This window comes from Colletotrichum orchidophilum, assembly GCF_001831195.1.
Source record: "Colletotrichum orchidophilum strain IMI 309357 chromosome Unknown Scaffold_60.1, whole genome shotgun sequence".
Lineage (NCBI taxonomy): Eukaryota > Fungi > Ascomycota > Sordariomycetes > Glomerellales > Glomerellaceae > Colletotrichum > Colletotrichum orchidophilum.
Window position 1 is genome coordinate 151,976 of NW_019173016.1, and position 19,777 is coordinate 171,752.

The window sequence follows — 19,777 nt, forward strand, 5'->3', positions numbered from 1 at the left end:
CTGAGCACACATGCTTGTACATCGCTCGTTGAGCTTCAGATAGCCTCCGACAAGAGGTCCCGCTTCATCCGTCCCATCGACAGTTGCGCACTTCACTTTGCGATGTCGACGTCAACCTTGGACAACTGTCTAGTCTGTCCTGTCGAAGCAGCCAACCGAGCCGAATACTGAAAGGCACGATCCGCTGGGCGCGATGTATCGATACGGCTTGCGGTGGGCGTCATAAATCTCCTAGCAAACAAGATGAGCCTGATCGACACAAAACCGCGACATTGACAATCGGCGGCGGTGATGCATGTCCACTTCACTTCGACATCGTCAAAATAGAAGACTCGTGGTGATAGAATACGTTCCTGGAGGAATCAATCGCGTTGCAGGGGAGGCAAGTTGAATTGAGATCTGTAGTTGCTACCAAAGTCGTTGTACGCCCAGTGAGGCTGTTGTCGTATGAAAGCGCCAGAATCTCATGAGTCATGGTACGGGATGCGCGGGATATGCGCGAGGTAAATCGCTCGAAGTGAATGAACCGCGGCTGGAGCCGTTTCTCTAACGAGCTGCAATGTGGATGTAGGACAGCCCATAGACGGCCTTCATCTTCACCAATTCCCGGTGCCAGTCTTCTGGGTCGTCCTGCACGATGCACAGGTTGTCGATCCAGACGTGCTTGATGCCAAGTTCCCAAGTCAGCCACATTGCATGCTGGAAAGTTTTTGGAACTGTAGCCCATCCAATGCCTCTGAGAAGATCAATTTCTTTGGACTTTTTCAGTAGGAAGCTCTCATGGGCACTCCATCTACGACCAAGTGTTGCGTACCGCGCTCGCTTCCTTGTCGTTCTGAAAAGCCTGACCTCGTCACCCTGGTCGACAAATAAGCTTAAGAATAAACTTCAATCAGGCCACCCCACTCATCCACCACCAGCGCCGGTGCAATTTATTCCCACCAGGCGGCGTGGACTCGTGGCACGAAAACCGCGTCGATGACCGTCGCGCAGGTCTGGCATCCTCGTTCGGCAGCCTGCCAAAGCTGTTGGGGAGAAGTCGAAGGTGCATGGTGGTCCGTCGCATTCGCTGCTTGTTGGCAAGCTGATGCATCACAATCCAGGTGCAGGGAGCGGCGGTAGCAGGGCCTGAAGAGACTATCGTCCTTAAAGATCGATAGAAGGTGCAACATGAAGAGGCGTGCATTGGTTAAGGACACCGGGAATCAGGGTGCAGTCTCGTTCAGGACCTCGAGATGCAACATTTTACCTATGGAAATGGTTATTTCTAGAATTTTCGCGTCAAAGTTCGATAATCCGCGGTCAAGCATAGGCGCTACGTGTTGGCCTACAGGGTGTTGGGGTACTTCGGACCATAATGATGACTTGAAGAACTTGACGCTAACTGAGAAGCGGCGTAGAACGGCGTTATCGAGGGCCATGTTATAACATAAAACCTCAAGGTTTTCTTGTGGTAACGATTCCACATTGAGATAGGTACACGTCGGCTTGCGATACGTTGATCCAGTAGAAATCATGGCTGAGCCAATACTTCTATCAGCGACTGAAAACTTATCAAACGCCTGGAGGAGACAAAGTAGCAGCTTCTAATATTTAATGCGACAGCGTTGTAATAAGTCTTACAGACTCTACAAGGTGGCTTGAAGCGCAAAGTCTCACCAACACGGGCTTACTTAATGAGTCTTCAATTCACGGATAGTATTCAAGCATTACCACGTTAAGATCTGCTGTGTCTATCCAAAGAACTACATTTTCACCTCGGGGAGATCGGCAGTTTTATGCGTGTACGTGCCTTCAGAGAAACATATCCAAAGTCTCGAAAGCCAACATCGATAGCGAAGTTGCTCAAGGAACTCGAGAGTTGAGCATCGACGATGAAGTAGAAGCACTAGGCCAAGTACGAAAGACTTTCGCGGTGCACTGGCCCGCGTCCTTCTGAGGATGCGTCTGCTTTGATTTTGAGAGGAACGAGAAGGAAGGAAGTAAATTTGAAAACCATCCATAGACGAGCTGATTCTACAGCAAAGCCAATGAGTGTCATGTAGTTGCTCAGCTTACTGCATCCTGAGCAAGATGTCACATTCCTGTTCCGGGAGAAATAAGTGGATGCCAGCAGGAGGTGGGATGGCCGAAGGGTTCCACGGAGGCAAATCCTGCGGGATTGCTTTTGTATTCCCGGATAGTCTCCTCTACAGATGGCACTTTGTTTATTTGTAGTCTACCCATCCCGATTATGTTGTGGCACTCAATGACGGCTCTTGAGATTGGTCAAGTCCCTAACAATTTTGTCAAACTTTAAACGAACTCGTTTGGCATTTACACGCCTTTTTCTTCATGTCACATTTTGACTCCCCACTGAGCGAAAACATTTCCTCGGCATTGCTTGCAGATTTACAAGCATCGTGAACCGGCATGGTGACACCGCAGCTATCCCCCCACAATCTAAATTCGCGGCACGTGGCATCACGGATCCCGCGCGACGGTTCTGTCGAGCTCTGTCCAAAAGCAAGACTCAAACTTGCTTATTCCTTCTCGTTGTTCCCTTTTGATTAAAACACGGGGGAGGGGCATTGGCGTTTTGTCTTGCGACGATGGCTCGGCTGATTAATTGGTGGAATCCCCGCCTCCAAAGTGGAATGCGGGTTTTCCCCATTTTCATTGGCAATGTCCCTGGCCAGAGTTAATAAAGTCGAGCCGTGGCATTCGCTCGCGTGGTTCCGTTGTTTCCTTTTTGCGGTGTCCTCTCAGTTCCCGTGATGAGATTAAGGAAGGTGGGAGGGGAGGCAACGTAGCCGTGCCAAGGGCTTTGCTGGCTGGTATGGTGTATTGGATTGAGAGGAGTGGGACGATTGGAAAAGAAAGGATGGACCACTTGAATTCTAAAAGGTGGGAGGCGATGATATATAGCATGGTGTTTCCCGAGTGAGAGCAAGTTTCCGGCTTTGAAGTGCTCAGCTCCAGGCAGGCAAGGTCAGTCATTACGCGACTATCTCTTTGTCGTAGTCGTCGATCCCTCTTGCTCTTGTACATCAAACGTACTTCCGAAGATAGTCGAAACATGCAGATCGCTGCCTGCTTCCTCGGCCTTGCGGCTTTGGTCGCTGGTCACGGATACGTTGACAATGCCACCATCGGAGGGACCTACTACCAGGTTCGTTCAACCAGCCTTCTGTACAGTTAATATTTCACTTACTGACAGACCCTATACAGTTCTACCAGGTACAAATTACCTCCCAGACCGGATTGTCTAATCTAACAACTACTGTGTACCTAGCCTTACCAAGACCCGTACACGAACCCCATTGTAAGCCTAGCTTTACTATCAACGAGGAAACTTCAAGACTTACACAAATACCCATCAGCCTCATAGAATCTCTCGCCCGATCCAAGGCAACGGCCCAATCGAGAGCGTCGACTTGATCGATGTCCAGTGCGGAGGATACACTGCCGGCGGCGTCTCGGGCTCCACGCCAGCAGCCCTGCACGCCGCAGCTGCCGCCGGATCGACAGTTACCCTGCGATGGACCCTGTGGCCCGACTCCCACGTCGGCCCCGTCATCACGTACATGGCGCGATGCCCCGACGCCGGTTGCCAGGCATGGCAGCCCGGCACTTCGTAAGTAACATGTAATCCGCGCGGTGGTACCCAAAGAGACACACGGCTCACTCTGGGGAAAAAACTTTTACAGTGCGGTATGGTTCAAGGTCAAGGAAGGTGGACGCACCGGAACCACAAACACCTGGGCCGATGTAAGTTTGGACCTCGAAAATGCCTTTCTGAGGTCGGCTGGAAATCGTTGCTAATGATACACCCGAGACCCCTCTCATGGTCGCAAACTCTGGCACCCAGTACACGATCCCGTCCTGCCTGAAGCCGGGCTACTACCTCGTCCGCCACGAAATCATCGCCCTGCACGCCGCCTACTCCTATCCCGGCGCGCAGTTCTACCCCGGTTGCCATCAAGTGCAGGTCACTGGCGCCGGCACCAAGACTGCGACGTCGCTGGTTGCCTTGCCCGGCGCGTATAAGGCGACCGATCCCGGCATCACCTATGATGCCTACAAGGGTATGTCGAGCCTGTGCTATTCGGATTTGCTGTTCTTTGCTAACGTTCCATCAAGCACAAACGTACACGATTCCTGGTCCGGCTGCCTTTACCTGTTGAGCAGTGCACCTAGTAGTTCCTTGTCGGGCCGCTTGTTTTGGAAACTGAACTCGACCATTCATTTGATTTCATGTACATATTGAAGACTGAAGTGCAAAGTACATTCCGCTTGATACAATCAAACAGCTCCTGATTTAGCTCATTTCACCATTGAGGATAGTATGGAATCCATTGTCAGAATGTGCCGTGAGACTTGCAGGTCGTGTGGGATGAGACTATACTGCAAGAAAAGAACAGTTCCGCGAACAAACTACTAGTCAGTCTCGCAGGCCCTGAAAAACTGAGTTTCATCAGCACACAATCAATGCAGAAAATACTCATTGCTTTAAAGACAGCCACGAAATCGTAACTAGCTTTGAACAAGTACAGTCTACCTATAGGAGTGCACTATAGGCTGACTTCATATATGCACTTGTGGCTCAGTCCGTCAACCAACTATCACTGGATGAAAACATCCACCAATCCCCGATAGTCTAGTGGTGAGGATATCTGCTTGTCATTGATAATACAAAGATTCGCAGGGGACCGGGGTTCAATTCCCCGTCGAGGAGTTTCTTTTGTTTCATGTGTAGCGGGCCATTCTTTTTTTTCCTAATTGTTCTCGGGTTGATTTTTTCCTCCAGTCTGATGAAAAATGTCGCGTAATTTAGGACCTTTTGTGGTTCGTGTGGAAATTGAGGGGTGGGGGAAAGGGGGGGGGGGAGGGGTCAGGGCTGGTCCGCGATCTAGGGGCACTCCATGTAAAGACCCCTGTAACCAATGTGGAAATGAGCAGTAGTTTATCTCTCTGCATTCTTGGCACACACGCACACACAAAAAGGCTGAAAGCGGAGCATAAGCATGGTTCAATTACGAGGCGTCAGCTTTACAATTAATTAATTTCACCAGAGAAGATGGGGAGCACGAAGAAGGCGACAACAGAGGATTTCATCCAGAATGTAGTTGGATAGCGATATGTAGCTCGCCTCAAGACATCTTGAGAACGATAAAAGGAAACTATATACAGGAACGAATTCGCGCTCGGCTGACTTGGAAAAAGATGCAGACACAGCTTCAGCTCATTACAAGAGAAAAGTCCCAGCACAACACTCTCGGCGACATCATTGTTTCCCACCAAGTGAAGAGAGAGAGAAGAGTGACTAGCACCCCCCACCGGCCTCCCACAAGGTGGATATCACCGACTCAGCAAAAAAAGAAGCGGTCAAGGCTCACAAAGTTGCGAAGGCGCTTAGCAAGAAGCACCGCTGCCGCTGGGGATGTTGGAGCACTTGGTGGACTTCTTGCCGCCGGTGATGCTGACACCGCTCCACTTCCAGCCGCTGCAAGCACCGGCAGCGCAGAGGATGTAGACATCGGTGGCGGAGGAGGAGACGGAGCCGGTGACCTTGGAGATGGTGAGGTCGGTGATGGGGACGCCGTTGGTGGGCTTGCCGGTGGGGGAGCCGTTCTCGTAGTCCTGCTCGACGACGATGCCGTACTTGGCAATGTTGGAGAGGGTGATGCCGGAGTAGGTGACGCCGGAGACGGAGCCCTTGGCGCCGGAGACGGTCTTGATGCGGACACCGTTGTCAGAGTTGGAGATCTTGGAGTTGGTGATGGTGACGTCCTTGACAACGTTGTCGGAGCGGCCGCCGACGGAGCCGATGGAGAGACCGTGGCCACCGGAGCAGGAGCCGCCGGTGAAGGTGATGTTGGTGCCAGAGTTGATGGCGAGGCAGTCGTCCTGGTTCTTGACGTTGGCGCCGGAGATGTAGACACCGGTGGAGGAGCCGACGTCAAAGGCATCGGTGTTGTGGCCGCCGGCGGAGTCACCGGCCGAGTTGTCAAGGACAATGTTGTAGAGGCCGAGGGTGGTGGCGCTGTTGATGGAGAAGGCCTGGACGGGGGTGTTGAGGACGTTCAGGTTCTTGATGTTGGAGCTCTTGAGGCTGTGGGCGGCGAAGAACTTGGGCTTGGTCTTGCCACCGTTGCCTCCCTTGCCGTCCCACCAGCGGGCACCGCCGCAGTCGATGGAGTGGCCGGAGGCACCGACAACGTTGACGTTGGTACCGGAGACGGAGATGAGAGGTCCGACCCACTCCTTGTAGCCAAAGGTGGTCTTGCCCTGGAAGGTGACCTGTTTTTTGTGTTTGTGTAAGCGAGAGACAAGCTTGGTAGCGAGAGAGAGAGAAAGGAATGCTGGCCACTTACGGTGGTGCCGGCCTTGAGACCGGTCAGGTCGAGGGTGGTACCGGCGGGGACGGCGATATTGCTGAGGACGATGTTGGTGCAGCTGGCCTTGCCCTTGATGGCGGAGGCGGCATCGGTGAAGGTGCAGCCGGCGCGAGCATCGAGGGGAGCGGCGATAGCGGTGGCGGCCAAGGCGCCGAGGGCGAGAAGTGAAGAAACCATTTTGATGGAAGAAAGTTGTTTTGGTAGTAGCAATGTAGTAGTGGTAGTAGTAGTAGTGGTAGTGAGTGACTTGATACACAGTATCAGAAAGTTGATGTTAAAAAGTAAGACGAAAGAATGAATGAGCCAAGACTCTAGAATAGTAAACTGGATGAGATCTGCAGGAGTGATGTCTTGGAAGCTTCTTGGCATTCTGGGGAGGAGCTGCAGGATGGTTTATATCCTAATCGATGGGATCTCTTGGCACAGCCTTGCCAAGGCCTGTCAACAAACAGCTCACGTTTGCCTCTCTTCCACTCTCTCTTTCTGACCCTCAATTTCTCTCTCAATCTCTTACTCCCTGTCTCCTCGAATCCTCCTCTCTCCCTACCTTGCTTGCTGCCTACGTACCCTGCGGCCCCGTCAGTGGCTGGACGCATCACGGGAAACAGGGAAACACTGGCCGAGTCAGTTAGATGGAAGATGGAGCTTCGACCAACGTCCCGGTCCAGACGTAAACGCGAGTACCGGGGAGGACCCTGGCTCCATGCAGGCAGGCAGACCCCACCGACAACTCCTGAATTTCTGGCATCGGACTAGATCCTGCCCAACGGCGCCATCTCCGCGATTGACATAGACGAGCAACCCCAAGCGCCGCCAAGCTAAGGCTTGTTAGAGCAGGGTCGTCCGGCCCTTGCACCGATCGAATCTAGGCACTCGACAAAATAGGCGATCCGCGGTCGTATCAATCCTGGGAATCGCGAGTTGCCGAGTTCCGTTGCCATTGTTTCCCAGCCACTATCCGCACTGGGTACCCTCTCTGGTCTCTACTACAATGTATGCTTCCCCATGTGGAAAAACTATCGAACTTCCCAGTTTATGGCACAGCATCACATTTCAAAAGGAGAAAATCCGAAAGGGTGGGAGGGGCGGGAGCCACGAAAGGGGGATTGGCCAAGAGGATGGCACGCGTAGATTGTTCACCAGGGATGGCCTGTGCCAGGGCGGCTGGTTGGTGGAAAGTTAATGGTCAGATAATAAGAGCTTTAAATTGAACAGAGTTCGACCGATATTGCGTTACGCTCAGGATGAGCTCGGGTTGCGGTTGGAAATGTAGCGGTTACGTGCGCTCCCTCCCCCCCCTTCCCGAACACGTATAGCTGAAGGGACTTATGGGAGTGGGGTTGGGCGGGATCACATCATGGCGCGGTTGGACGGGTTGCAATCGAATTGACTTTCGGGCAGCAGTTTTCTCCCGTTTCGAAGCAATTTGTCTGCCGTGCCTGTTGGAACAATTTCTGCCCATTGTCTCCATGATTGGCGGGAAAGTTTAGAGCATATCTTTGGTTCCCGACTTTTCTCTCCCCCCCATCCTCGACTCTTTCCTGCAGAGTATGCAGACTTGCTGCCCTTGATGTGAATTAGCCTGCAGTTAGCTCGGTCCGTCATGCATGCAGTATGTGCAGAATGTTTGCCAGAAGGCCTTCCCCCCCTTCTTCCCCGTCGAGGAGCTAATTTCGACATGGTTCGACGCCTTCGGCTGTTCGCACCTCTTTTGCAATACAGTCTGCAGGCGTAGCAGATTTTCTCCTTGCCCCCTCCCACGCTCCTGAAAGGGAATTAGAGTTTGCGACAGTCTTCGTGTTCACCATGTTGGCGTCGACGGCGCCGATGAAACACATGTCATCTGAACGGCAGCTAGCAGCGAGCCAAAAGGGGGGAAGGGGGAGGGGGAGACAGCTGACAAGTCCTTTGAATTTGCACCAGTCAAAAACTCTGAATCTTCAATTTCAACGTCGCATCATGTCTGGTTTTTCCGTCCGCTTTGCCGCTCCTCGACACGGCATGATCAAGTCTGCACTGCATATCATCTATCAACATGACATTGGGACATGACTTTTTGAAACGACGTTCGGCAAGCGACAACCGATCTCGAGACTGCTGGAAAAAATACAACCGCCGCAGTTTATCCGCCATCTAGATGCTTCAATTGGCAAACCCCCCCGTCGTAAAGATTGGTGGATTGGTGCGCGCGTTCCTATCTAGTTGGAATCCATTACCCCAAAAATAATATGGAACTCGGCACTGAGATGTATGCAAGTGGGTGAAGAAGAGCTTCGACCAACTACGCTGTACGATCAACTGGGGCACGAGCGTCCAAAATGCTCTTTATTTCCGACGCAATGCGACGACACATCACTTGTCTCTTGTTTCAACGGGGCTCTGTACATCAGAAAACTGGATCTCTCTCTCTCTCTCTCTCTCTCGCTCTCTCTTTCTCCCTTCAGACCCGGTACGGATACGGATACTGCACCACTCCTTTTTTTTTCTCCTTCTTACTGTGGAGGAGGATTCTTCAACGGGCCGAAAAAGTGGCGATTGCAATCGATTAGCAAAGAAAATGGGCTTCCACGTCCCAACAATAACAACCAATTTGTCGCACAAGGGAAATAATAGGAGAATTAAGGGGCCCAGAACCTCGCGGCCCAGGGCGGAACCCACATCAATCGACAAAAAAATATGGGCATTACTACGGCAATCAAATGGGACCACACGGCTGAAGCAGCACACGTGCACCGCGGCACTAGGGAGTACGGAATCCGGTATCTGATCGAGTTAGTCAGGGCCCCGTTTTGCCTATTTCCCAAATCTCTCTCAATATTCTGTATCAGCCCCTCCCCTGCACAAGTCGTGACGTTGCCTCTATGCAGACTAGCTTCCTGAGGCCCTCTGGTGGTCTAGATCGTTGGTGGGCAAATTCCGGGCAAAAGCAACTCCCTTTCTGGTTGGCAATGCAGCGGTGACGACTGACGACTAGGCGGCGGGGGGGGGGGGCATATGATTCATGGATTTCCGTATGAGGCCATCAAGAGCTGTGAAGGGAAGGAGCTTCGGAAGTGCCGGGGGCTATGGAAGCCGTTTTTTTGTCCTTTTTGGACCTTTTTGGGAATAATGTCTCGGTAGTCGACCGGTAGATGCGGGCAGCTTTCTTCTTGCGATGAAGTCGTACATACGCGGAGAAAGAGGGGACCCGGTGAAAGGAAAGAAAAGACCTCGGTGGATCCAAGCCCCATTGCCTTGGGCCAGGAATAGTGCCGAGGACCACCGCATCGTTGCCCACGGGGCTTGATGATGACGGGTTGCAAGGGTGCTCTAGCCGTTGGTAGACCTGGCGGACTTGGTACAATCTGATTGATGGATCCCACAACAGCCGATGTCTGAATCGTTACAGAATGGATACTCCGTATAGATGGATCGTACGGACTCAACAAATTTTCCCGTGGGTGAGGCCATTCGAGGCGGTGTAATTCATCTCGGGGAACAGCGTCGACGCCTTTGTCCGCCGCGCCGCATTCTTCCGTTGGATTTCTGCTCTTGCTATTGAACCCTCTCTTTGCAGGAAATCTCGTATCGAGAAGAAAAAAGTTCCCCTTCAACCAAAGTTTCCAAACCAAAGGTCATCACTAGGCCGAGCCCCTTTCTCGACCCCGGGCAACCCGCAGAGCTTTCGTGCTTCACCTTCTTCTCCCTCCTTCTCCTCGCTCGCCAGCGCCCATTCCTTTGCCGTCTCGACCCTCGCCGCAATCATCATCATCATGCCCGCCTCGGCGTGCCACGCATTGTGGCAGTGGAACGCCCACACGCCCGGATTATCCAGCACGACCCGGATGACCGCCCACCCATAGCCTTGGACCGTCATGGTGTCCCTCCGAAGCGGGTTCTCCAGGACGCCCGAGGCGGCGAGCTCTCGTTCCAGCTCGGCCATGTCGTTGGGCGGGTACCCCGACGGCCCTTGCTTCAGCACGAAGAACTTGTGTCCGTGGATGTGGAAAGGGTGCGCGCCGTCGTCAAAGTTGCTGATGATGATGTTGACACTCTGGATGCCGTGCGTCTGATAGACAAACTCCTTTTCAGGATTAAAGACGATGTCGTTTACGCCGGTTGTGGACGGAATCAATGTGCCGTTGTCATCGCTCTTGGCGGCGGCATCCAGGAAACGGTATAGAGCCGGCGAGGTGAGGTTGGCGTGCCACGTCGAGGCGTTGAAGAAGCCCCGCGACAGGCGCCAGGCTCCGATTTCAAAGTTGGCGCGGAGGTACATTGTGGCTGTGGTGTTTGGCGCTGGGATCGCGTCGAGGGGTCTGAGGAGGCTTGTGTTCATGTCTCGGCAGTCGACGTCCACGGCCTCGTTCCAGCTCTTGCTTTGTGGTTCAATGTGTCCTGGGGATGTCTCGTGCGTCTCTTTGTTGCTAGAGGCTGGTGTGCTGTAGCGGACAACTGCCTTGACTTCAGAGTCGAGCCAGGGGTTCTCTCGTGCGAAACAATGAGTGATCATTCTGGCTCGCATCCAGAAGGTGTTAGCGGTGGTGAGGTTGGTCTCCACCACCACACTATAGCGCTGTGCTGGTAGGATGTTGAGCCGGTGAAATGGTTCAGGGTGGACGCCGGTCCCGTCCACCTCGGTGATGTAGAACGGGTGCTCGTCGATTTCGACTTGGAACTCTGCGAAAGCGCCGACGTTGATGAACCTCAGGCGATGTCGCTCGTTGGGAGCCAAGTCCAAGGTGTTCAGCGATTGCAGACGAGGGTTCTCATTGTGGCAATTCCATCCGTCAAAGTCGGCACAGTTGCGATAGTTGCGCCCGTTGATGAGGCCACTGGAAGGCACAGGCTCGTCGTTTTCCTGGTCTGGTTGGAGGTAGTCCATCAACAACTCGGCAGACGTGTTGTGGTAGTGATCCTGTATCAGCACAACGCGATCGGTCGCGTACTGATTCTTGGTCCCATGGTCATCCCTCGGATGAATGACCAGAGGCCCGACGAGCCCATCTGAAGCTTGTACGCTATGGTGTGCATGATACCAATATGTCCCCGACTGATTGTCGACCGTGAACCGATATGTAAACGTCGCATTGTGTGCGATGGGGCACTGCGTCACGCCGACGGTGCCGTCCATGGAGTTTGTGCCGTTTTGATACATGCCGTGGAAATGAATGGCTGTAGCATTGACGGCCATGTTGCGTACATGGACGACGATGGTATCCCCTTCGTTACACTGGATGAGCGGCCCAGGGAACTGGTTGTTGATGAGCATCATCGGCCGAAAGATTCCATCTGGATTCAAGGTTGCATCATTGATGGTCCAGTAGTATTCTCTGGTGCCTGTGGCGGCGTTGAAGTCCCAAGCAGAGTCCAAGACATATTCGGACGAGTTCCTCAACCGCGGTGATGATGGAATTGGCTCTTTTACCACGTAAACTGGCGCTGCGAGATGGTGCGGAGCAGACGCAGACGTAAATGCTGAGTAGAGCAGATCCGATGCGTAGAAAATGAAAAAGAAGACAAAGACGCCAAAGAGGCTTGCCGAAACTCTACTCAGCCACGAGCCAGTTGGCTGACTCCTCAACCGCTGCGGCCTCTCGTCATCATTTGGCGAAGAGAGAAATGGCGATTTCTCGCCGGTATCCTCCGCCGCTGAGCTGTAAGACGATAACGCGTCGGTGGAGATGGACAGAGCCGGACTCAAAAGCCTTTCGTGACCACTTCTTCCTCGCTCAACGTCCATGGCGCAAATCGCATAGTGTCGTCGGGATACGTGTAGGCTGAACGCTGCAAGAACGGCGTGGGGGAGAAAAGTAAATGCGACACGATCGAGGTTGGAAAAAGGCGAACAAAGGGCCGCCCACGAGCCGAATTGCCGTTGGAGGCAGGTAAGCTTTTCGGGAAAAACGGGGCGGCGGTGCATTCTGTTTGGTTTCTGCGGCCTGCCCGCGCGTTGCCCGCTGTCTCGGTAAAGCCGGCAGGCCTGTCCGCCTACACGTGCGCTGGCAACGGTCCAATCACACCGCACAACTCGACAACCTGCGTCTGCAATTGGGGTTCGGACAGTCGAGGACCATCCTGGATTGGAATCCAATGACAGGTGTTTTTTCCATCCCATCTGTCGGATCAGGATCGACGAGCCCTTCCGTGCGCAGAGTGGCGCTGCTGTCAGGGATGTAACCTTCCCCATTCCTTCCTAAGTTCGCCCCGATGCTACAGAAGCACCGCCGACTCGGAGGTGGCCGCTATCAAATGAAAAAAAAGACATAATATAATTAAGCAGCCTCCGATCCGGACGGTTTTAACTTTCCCCCCCTCTTCGGTACGCCGTTCTTCCAACCGCTCGTTTGAAGGTCTAGTCAACTTCACTCAACCTCCAACATGCGTTGTGCAGCTGCTGCAGTCCTCTTGGCGGCCGGCGCCCATGCCGCCGCCATCACTCCTGTTACTGAAGCAAATGCTTCCAGTACCGCCGGGGGTTGGGAGACCAGGTACACTGCCACCGGTGCCGCTGACGTCGCGGCTGCTGCTGCCATTGCCAAGACCAGCAGCCCGACGAGCCACGTCAAGGGCAAGGTCTTTGACCGCTTCGTCATTATCTGGAATGAAAACACCGATTATGACAAGGCTATTGGTGACCGTACGTTCTCCCTTGAAGCGTTCTGTTGACTACGAAACTAATGTGGCCACAGCCAACTTTGCGTGGCTCGCCAAGAAGGGCATCACGCTGAGCAACAACTTTGCCGTCACGCATCCTTCTGAGCCCAATTATTTTGCTTCCGTGTCGGGCGACTACCTCGGAATGCAAAACGATAATTTTAATCGTGCCGACCGCAACGTCTCTACCGTGTTTGACCTGCTCGATCAGAAGAAAGTCTCCTGGAGCACGTTCCAGGAAGACTTGCCTTATTCTGGCTTTGAAGGCATGGCCTGGGTCAACCAACAGAATGGAGCAAACGACTACGTTCGCAAGCATAACCCGCCAATCTTCTTTGACAGCGTCACCAGCTCAGAGCAGCGCCTGTCCCAGATCAAAAACCTCTCCATGATCCACCCGGAGCGCTCCCAGTTCCACAAAGATCTCAAGGCCAACACGCTGCCGCAATGGCTCTTTATTACTCCCAACATGACTTCGGACGGTCACGATACCTCTGTGACCGTTGCTGGTGTTTGGAACAGGAACTTCCTCGAGCCGCTCCTCGAGGACAAGAACTTCATGAACAACACCTTGGTTTTGATCACGTGGGATGAGAATGAGACGTACACGCAACAGAACCGCATCCTCGGCATCCTTCTGGGCGACGCCGTCCCTCAAGAACTCGTTGGCACGACGGATTCCAACTTTTACAACCACTACTCTGAGCTGGCGACAGTGCAGAACAACTGGGGCCTCTCCTCCCTCGCACGATGGGATCTCGGCGCCAACGTCTACAAGTTCGTCGCCGACAAGACCAAGACCGTTGTGCGCCCGTGGAGCAAGACGGCGACGGTGCCCGACCGCTTCTTCAACCAGTCGTACGCGGGCTTCTTCAACACCCAGGCGCCCAAGCAGTACCCCAAGCCCAACTTGGCGTTGCACAAGAACAAGGCCGGCAGGAAGATTCTCAAGTCGGTCAAGGAGATTTGGAAGCACAGCAAGGCGCCTACGTACTACAAGGATACCGTTCAGGTTCCGGATGGGCTGAACCCGCCTCCTGGGTACGAGGCGTAAGATTCTTGAGCTATAGAATGTTTTATAGATTACCCTCGTAAATTAGTAATGTATATAACCAAGCTATAGCAATTAGAGTCTTAACGACTTAATTCTATAATAAACTATCACTCTTGACTCTAATTTCTTTTCTACAACCTCCATCTCTCTCTCCGCCTCCTCCACTATATCTATACCTCTCTCTTTTCTCACCTAACTTCATGTGAGTAACATGAAATAATACACGAAAGAGGGCGGTAGATACGACGGAAGTGATGGAAACGAAAGCGGCAATAGAGACAACAGGGACAGAAAGGCCAAGCGATGGAGCAACGGCAACAGCATCGGAGTTGGCCGGGCGATGATGATTAATTACTCAGCCACGTCAGCTTCTAGAACTCGTCACCGAAATGGCGCATCCAACAGAAAAACATGCAGATATCATCCTCGTAATGTGAACGAGTCGTTCCACAAAGATGTTTATTGATAGCGGGCGGCGGGCAGGGGAAGCATCCGGGGGGGGGAGGGGTGGAGAAGGGATCTTCGGCGCTCTGATCCCTGCATTCCACAAGCGGCCTTCCTGGTCGGGAAGGTGAGAAATCAGCGCTGAATTATTGGCCAAAGAGGTGAGGGGTCGAATTCTCCGGACTCCACACACGTGGTCCATCTTGGCATTGTCTCTGGGCGAAAGCTTGATGTCTTGACAGATGTTTCCTGCCAACCCCCACCCTTCACTTCGATGCCGATTAGTATTTCTCCACAGGATCGGAAGGGGGAAAAAAAATCAAGGGAATTTAAAAAAAAAAAAAAAAAAAAATCAGCGAGAAAGAGCGGTATCGCGGCATGTCTCACCCGAGTTGTGACCGTCTGGTGGCTGTGCTGCATCGTCCACTCAGAAGCGCAGAAACGGCGCGTGGATAGAGTTTTGGTCAAAGTTCATTGATGGGGGGCGAAATGCTGTCCGCATTGTTCCACCGTGTCATTGCCGACATCCGATAGTCTCTTCCTCTTTCTGCAAGACGAGCTTTCGCCAAACTCTTTGATTGTTGGAACTCCGTGGCAAGTTTGAACAAAAGTTCCTTGTTCGTTGCGCTCAAATCGACGCTTCCCTACTTTTTCCTTACAGCCCCAGTCCAGTCAAGAACGATTTCGCTCTCCGACTACCGGACCGTGAGTTCAACTGTCGAGAGACTCTCCAAGTCGGGGGAAAAGCAAGAAAACAGCCTCAAAAAATGGTCTCTTCAGCGCTTTCTCGCTTCCTCTCAGACTTCACACTCGGCTTCGCAGATGGCCTCACGGTGCCATTCGCCCTGACCGCCGGGCTCAGCTCCCTCGGCCGCAGCGAGACGGTCATCTACGCCGGTCTCGCGGAACTATGCGCGGGTTGCATCAGCATGGGCATCGGCGGCTACCTAGCCGCGCGGGACTCGTCGCACAATAACTCTCGAATGGTACTGCCTCCGCCGTCGCCGCCGTCAGCAGATGGAGAGGAACAGGGAAGGTTATTGTCGGCGGAAAGGCACAGCGAGGACGAACTCGACGAAGAGAAACGCAGCACAGGACGGTCCGTAGGCGATGAAGAAGAAGAAGCAGTGCTGCGGTATCTTCAACCCCTGGGATTACCCGAGACCACCGTCGCGATGGTGGTCGGCGCCGTGAGATCGCAGTCGGGAGGGTTGGGCTGGGCTTCGGAACGAATCAAGGGCGCGCAAGCCAGCCGACCCGAATTCCTGGCCGAAATGGACGCTTGCGAAACGAGCCAACCGCCGATATCGCCAATCTTTTCGGGCCTGTCCATCGCGCTCGGATATCTTTGCGGCGGGCTGATGCCTCTGCTGCCGTACTTGTTCGCCTCGAGCGTGGGCCAGGGGCTGCTGTGGAGCATCGTCGTCTGCCTCGTTGCCTTGTTCGCCTTTGGTGCCGGGAAGAGCTGGTTGCTGGGTGATGGCAGGACATCACGGATACGGTGCCTGTGGGAGGGCTTTCAGATGATGTTGTTCGGCTGCTGTGCCGCGGGAGCTGCGGTGGTGTGTGTACGATTAGTTGACCAGAAATGGACCTGATGCGGCATACCAAGAGCCTTTGTGGAGAGAAGAGAGAACGAAAGGGACACTGATTGTGTCACATTGGTGCACATGTGTCTATGACGTTAATTGCTGCCCGCAATTAACGGCGTCGTTTTTGCGACAGATTGGTATGACCTGCCCGCAGGAGCCGGCCCGTCCAAGGCGCTGATTCTGTGCACTGTATAACCAGAGCACCTGCGCAAGAACAGGCGGAAGGGATGTCTCCCTTTTTCCGTTGGAGGGAATTTGGCTCGAGATCTTCCTTGGGGCGGATTCTGCTTCAAGGGGCAAGTCATGGTGATTAGTAAACATAAAGCTGCGGAGGGGGCTCAAAGCCTCGGTTAAGACTGATCACTAAAGTTTAAACTGTAAGAGCCGCATGCGGAGATGCCATAATGCGGCTTACGAATCCTCATCACAGCTTACAGTCTTCGGCTGTGCAGCCTGTGGTCTGAATCTCTGATGAGCTCTTGATCATCGGCTCCGAGATACAATAGTGTGTGATCATTGCTTAGCGGGCTATGAGCTCGACGGGATGAGGCGAACAGGCGCGTTATTGTCAGATGATCTCACGAATGCCGGAAGAAGAGATGGCCAATAGGACAACAGATAATGTAAAAAAGACGTCTCTTAAACACCAAGGTTGTACGATGCAAACGTTGCCACATTTTACAAATAATTTTCTTTACTAACCTTGTGACATGAACCAATTCAGCTCTTCAAATTGTAGTGCTGATCGCTGCGGATGTAACACATTCTCCAGAGACAGCATTAACTGCACGTGTAAACCTATTCTCAGCAGCGCTCAACTCCAAATTTATATGCAAAGTAGCAACGAAAAACTAGGTCATTGGATTATACGTTTGCCAGGACAATAATATATCTATTCCAGGTCACTATTAAAACATGGCACAGCTTTTCTCATGGAGGACTGGCTTGCTCGATGTGTTGATCTATATAAAGGCGTCTGGTGTAAACTAATTAGTTGTTCTTAAAGCATGCCCGATCTTCAACACGGAGACCCTGTAAATATGCTATTCGCTGTTTTTATGATAATTATCAAAGATGCTGCAACTCGTCTCCAGCGCTATTTTGGTGCGCGCTATTTGGGTGGTCTCGCATTTACATCCAACGCGAAGAATGCGTAATTCTGTGCATTTGTAAGTTTGTCACTGTCGTCGAGATGCTCGCAACTGGTAGACTAGAGTCAGCTCGCCCGTATGTCACCGGCCTGTATCTCATACGGGGCCCGTTGTCTGCGACAAACACTTACTCGCTAACCGAATATGCGTGATCGAAGCTGCGTCTGTCCGCGCCCACCACGGCATCAAGGTGCTGCATTTCGTGAAGCAAAATCATCCCTGCCGAGGGCGTGTAACGACCCCACTGCCAGTCGTACAGCGATTTGTGGTAGCTGACTGACTGGAAGAATGGGGGGCAGACGTACAACAGATTCACCTTGAAACCCTCGTCGCCGAAATTGATGACCGATGCGGCCACCTTGTTGCTGCACAAGGGGCTACTCGCGGCGGGACAGGCATACACCAATCTTTTCGGATTGGGGCCGCCTTCTTCTATGCTTTTCACAGTTCCTGAATCCGGTCCTCTTAGCTGTGAGATCACGGCGTCGTAGTGATTGGTTTTGATGGAGAGCCGATCAGATTCGGAGGTGTTATTTTCTAAATGTGGGCAACATTGTTCAACTTATGGCCCTATTACGACCCTAGAGTGATGGATCATTTGGGGGACTGAGTTGTGATTGGCGACTTACTACCAAACCAACGCAGGTATGCCGTTGACCTTGTCCCTGCATGATCCAAAGCCACTATCGCCGCGCTTGCTAGGAGCTTGGTATATTCAACAGCGATGTCGATGGCATCGAGTTGTTCAAACGTGCATGGCCAATGACCATTGTGGCCTACAGAGACCCAACTATCGAATGATCGTTTGGGAGTAGATGCATGCTGCCCGAGGGGGGCAACATCAGGGATTGCGAATACATGCCAAAAGCTTAAAGTAGAGAGAATGGAAAGCGCAGCCACGCGGATCGAGAAATGCATCTTGCTATATCATCAAAGCCTTGGGAATTCCAGACTTAGAAATTCGAGCGTGCTCAGGAGATTTTTAAAAATAAGTATGTCTGGTCCCTTTTATGGCCATTTTCTGAACGTCATAAGTGAGAGTCAAAGTTGGGAGCAACGGTAGAGCAATTTTCTGGCCGATCAAGAAGCTGCAGTGTATGAATCGCTAGCGTGAGCCTGTCTATACATCTAATTGAAAACTACCAGGCATTGATATTCAACTCTCGTATCGTTGCTTGGCGTCATGTGCGATTCGGGGCCGCGGCTCTTTTCAATCAATTCTGCCTGTGCTATTTTTACTGATCCGCTTGGTATCCGCTGGGGCACGCAAAGGGCATGAAAACACCAATTTGACCGATCCACCAAGTGGAGATCGCTGGCGGTTTCATGAGGTGGTTCATTAGCGGCAGGAAAACTTAGAGAGACGATGGACTGGAGCTTGCCAACAGACAGCGGTCGGAGCGATTGTGGTGATGATCGTTTTGGCCAAGTATATATCCGGCGCTGGCGTAGCCAACGCCGGGTGCAGATCCACCACGATGCCATCTCGCCTTTTATAGGCGGTGATCTCGAAAACGTCTTTGAGAGGACACTTGTCGGGAGGCTGTCCCTGCCCGATATTGCCCAGCAGGTGTTGTCTGATGTCAAGGACGAGAAGACGGAAGTGCCTCTTACTTATGCCAATTTTCAGAGCCATTTGGGCTTCGTCTACCGTGAGAGTTTCTACGGTGTTTTGGAAGACGATCAGTCCTACGACGATGGCAATGGAGTGTCTCTGTCATCGCCTCCTGAGATTGCCAAGGATACCCTAGGTGCTGCTCGTCCCACTGAAACTTTAAGGATCTAGAAATGTGGAATCATCTGATCGCAGAGCAATACATATGTTGAGATGAAAGGGGTCGCTCGGGGAGACCGACCATGTCATTTTGCCCAGACATTGACAAGCGAGTGAAATTTTGTTCCTCAATATACAATATGACAGAATAAATGTGTTTCGTGGATCTTGAGCAGTGAGCTAGCTGGAGTATCTTGAGTGTCTATCAGCATTGTCATGGCGCGAACTCTCTCTCCTCAATTGCTCTACAATGACTCGTATACTCCAGTAGTGAGAACCACTCTTATAATTTTGAACTCTTTCCTTTTGTGAACTAGAGCCTGAACCTTATCGAATCTGGAGAATGCCACCTAAGGTAGTCAAGTAATCTGAAGTGCTTGCCTGACAACGGGTCAAATGGTCAAAGGACAGAACTGGCGAAGCTCGGAACGGATACAGGTTGTTCCAAAGGCGTCTCAATAATAATATATTGAACTTGCAATCTAAACAGCTTCGCGCTTTGTAATTGGTCAGCGAGGCGGTACATTTGACGGTGCAAACTACTAATCCCAACTCTATACTTAGCTCTCGTTCTTATTTTTGGATTAGTGATACAACTCACACGCCCACGCGTTCAACACTGCGACAGGAGCTCTTGAGGGTAGACCGTTCTCAGAACTGCCATTGAGCCGAACTATGATTATCAATCTGTTCAGACGCTAAGTTCGGCCCCGAAACTGAACAAAGCATCCTAGGAGAGGTCTTTT

The 19,777-nt window shown here is 52.3% G+C and overlaps 8 protein-coding genes across 8 annotated transcripts; 4 read left to right on the forward strand and 4 right to left on the reverse strand.

The window, feature by feature from the left end:
• Window positions 1–546: 546 nt before the first annotated feature.
• On the reverse strand, window positions 547–1,421 carry CORC01_07483 (HET domain-containing protein; the record flags this gene model as incomplete). The annotated part of the gene is made up of 2 exons (XM_022619119.1): window positions 547–858; window positions 1,332–1,421. 2 exons carry the CDS (start codon window positions 1,419–1,421, stop codon window positions 547–549), a joined length of 402 nt encoding a protein of 133 aa, XP_022474384.1.
• Window positions 1,422–3,058: 1,637 nt separating this feature from the next.
• Window positions 3,059–4,166, forward strand: CORC01_07484 (glycosyl hydrolase family 61; the record flags this gene model as incomplete). The annotated part of the gene is made up of 6 exons (XM_022619120.1): window positions 3,059–3,151; window positions 3,275–3,304; window positions 3,363–3,616; window positions 3,690–3,750; window positions 3,818–4,067; window positions 4,123–4,166. 6 exons carry the CDS (start codon window positions 3,059–3,061, stop codon window positions 4,164–4,166), a joined length of 732 nt encoding a protein of 243 aa, XP_022474385.1.
• A 1,228-nt stretch (window positions 4,167–5,394) lies between these two features.
• Window positions 5,395–6,557, reverse strand: CORC01_07485 (endopolygalacturonase 1; the record flags this gene model as incomplete). Its single annotated transcript, XM_022619121.1, has 2 exons — window positions 5,395–6,282; window positions 6,357–6,557. The coding sequence occupies 2 exons, from the start codon at window positions 6,555–6,557 to the stop codon at window positions 5,395–5,397; spliced, it is 1,089 nt and encodes a 362-aa protein (XP_022474386.1).
• Window positions 6,558–9,969: 3,412 nt separating this feature from the next.
• Window positions 9,970–12,102, reverse strand: CORC01_07486 (multicopper oxidase; the record flags this gene model as incomplete). The annotated part of the gene is made up of 1 exon (XM_022619122.1): window positions 9,970–12,102. One exon carries the CDS (start codon window positions 12,100–12,102, stop codon window positions 9,970–9,972), a length of 2,133 nt encoding a protein of 710 aa, XP_022474387.1.
• A 638-nt stretch (window positions 12,103–12,740) lies between these two features.
• CORC01_07487 (phosphoesterase) lies at window positions 12,741–14,070 on the forward strand (the record flags this gene model as incomplete). Its single annotated transcript, XM_022619123.1, has 2 exons — window positions 12,741–12,999; window positions 13,052–14,070. The coding sequence occupies 2 exons, from the start codon at window positions 12,741–12,743 to the stop codon at window positions 14,068–14,070; spliced, it is 1,278 nt and encodes a 425-aa protein (XP_022474388.1).
• A 1,211-nt stretch (window positions 14,071–15,281) lies between these two features.
• Window positions 15,282–16,112, forward strand: CORC01_07488 (uncharacterized protein; the record flags this gene model as incomplete). Its single annotated transcript, XM_022619124.1, has 1 exon — window positions 15,282–16,112. The coding sequence occupies one exon, from the start codon at window positions 15,282–15,284 to the stop codon at window positions 16,110–16,112; it is 831 nt and encodes a 276-aa protein (XP_022474389.1).
• Window positions 16,113–17,217: 1,105 nt separating this feature from the next.
• On the reverse strand, window positions 17,218–18,175 carry CORC01_07489 (uncharacterized protein; the record flags this gene model as incomplete). Its single annotated transcript, XM_022619125.1, has 3 exons — window positions 17,218–17,308; window positions 17,389–17,794; window positions 17,887–18,175. The coding sequence occupies 3 exons, from the start codon at window positions 18,173–18,175 to the stop codon at window positions 17,218–17,220; spliced, it is 786 nt and encodes a 261-aa protein (XP_022474390.1).
• Window positions 18,176–18,623: 448 nt separating this feature from the next.
• CORC01_07490 (NPP1 domain-containing protein) lies at window positions 18,624–19,043 on the forward strand (the record flags this gene model as incomplete). The annotated part of the gene is made up of 1 exon (XM_022619126.1): window positions 18,624–19,043. The coding sequence occupies one exon, from the start codon at window positions 18,624–18,626 to the stop codon at window positions 19,041–19,043; it is 420 nt and encodes a 139-aa protein (XP_022474391.1).
• Window positions 19,044–19,777: the final 734 nt, after the last annotated feature.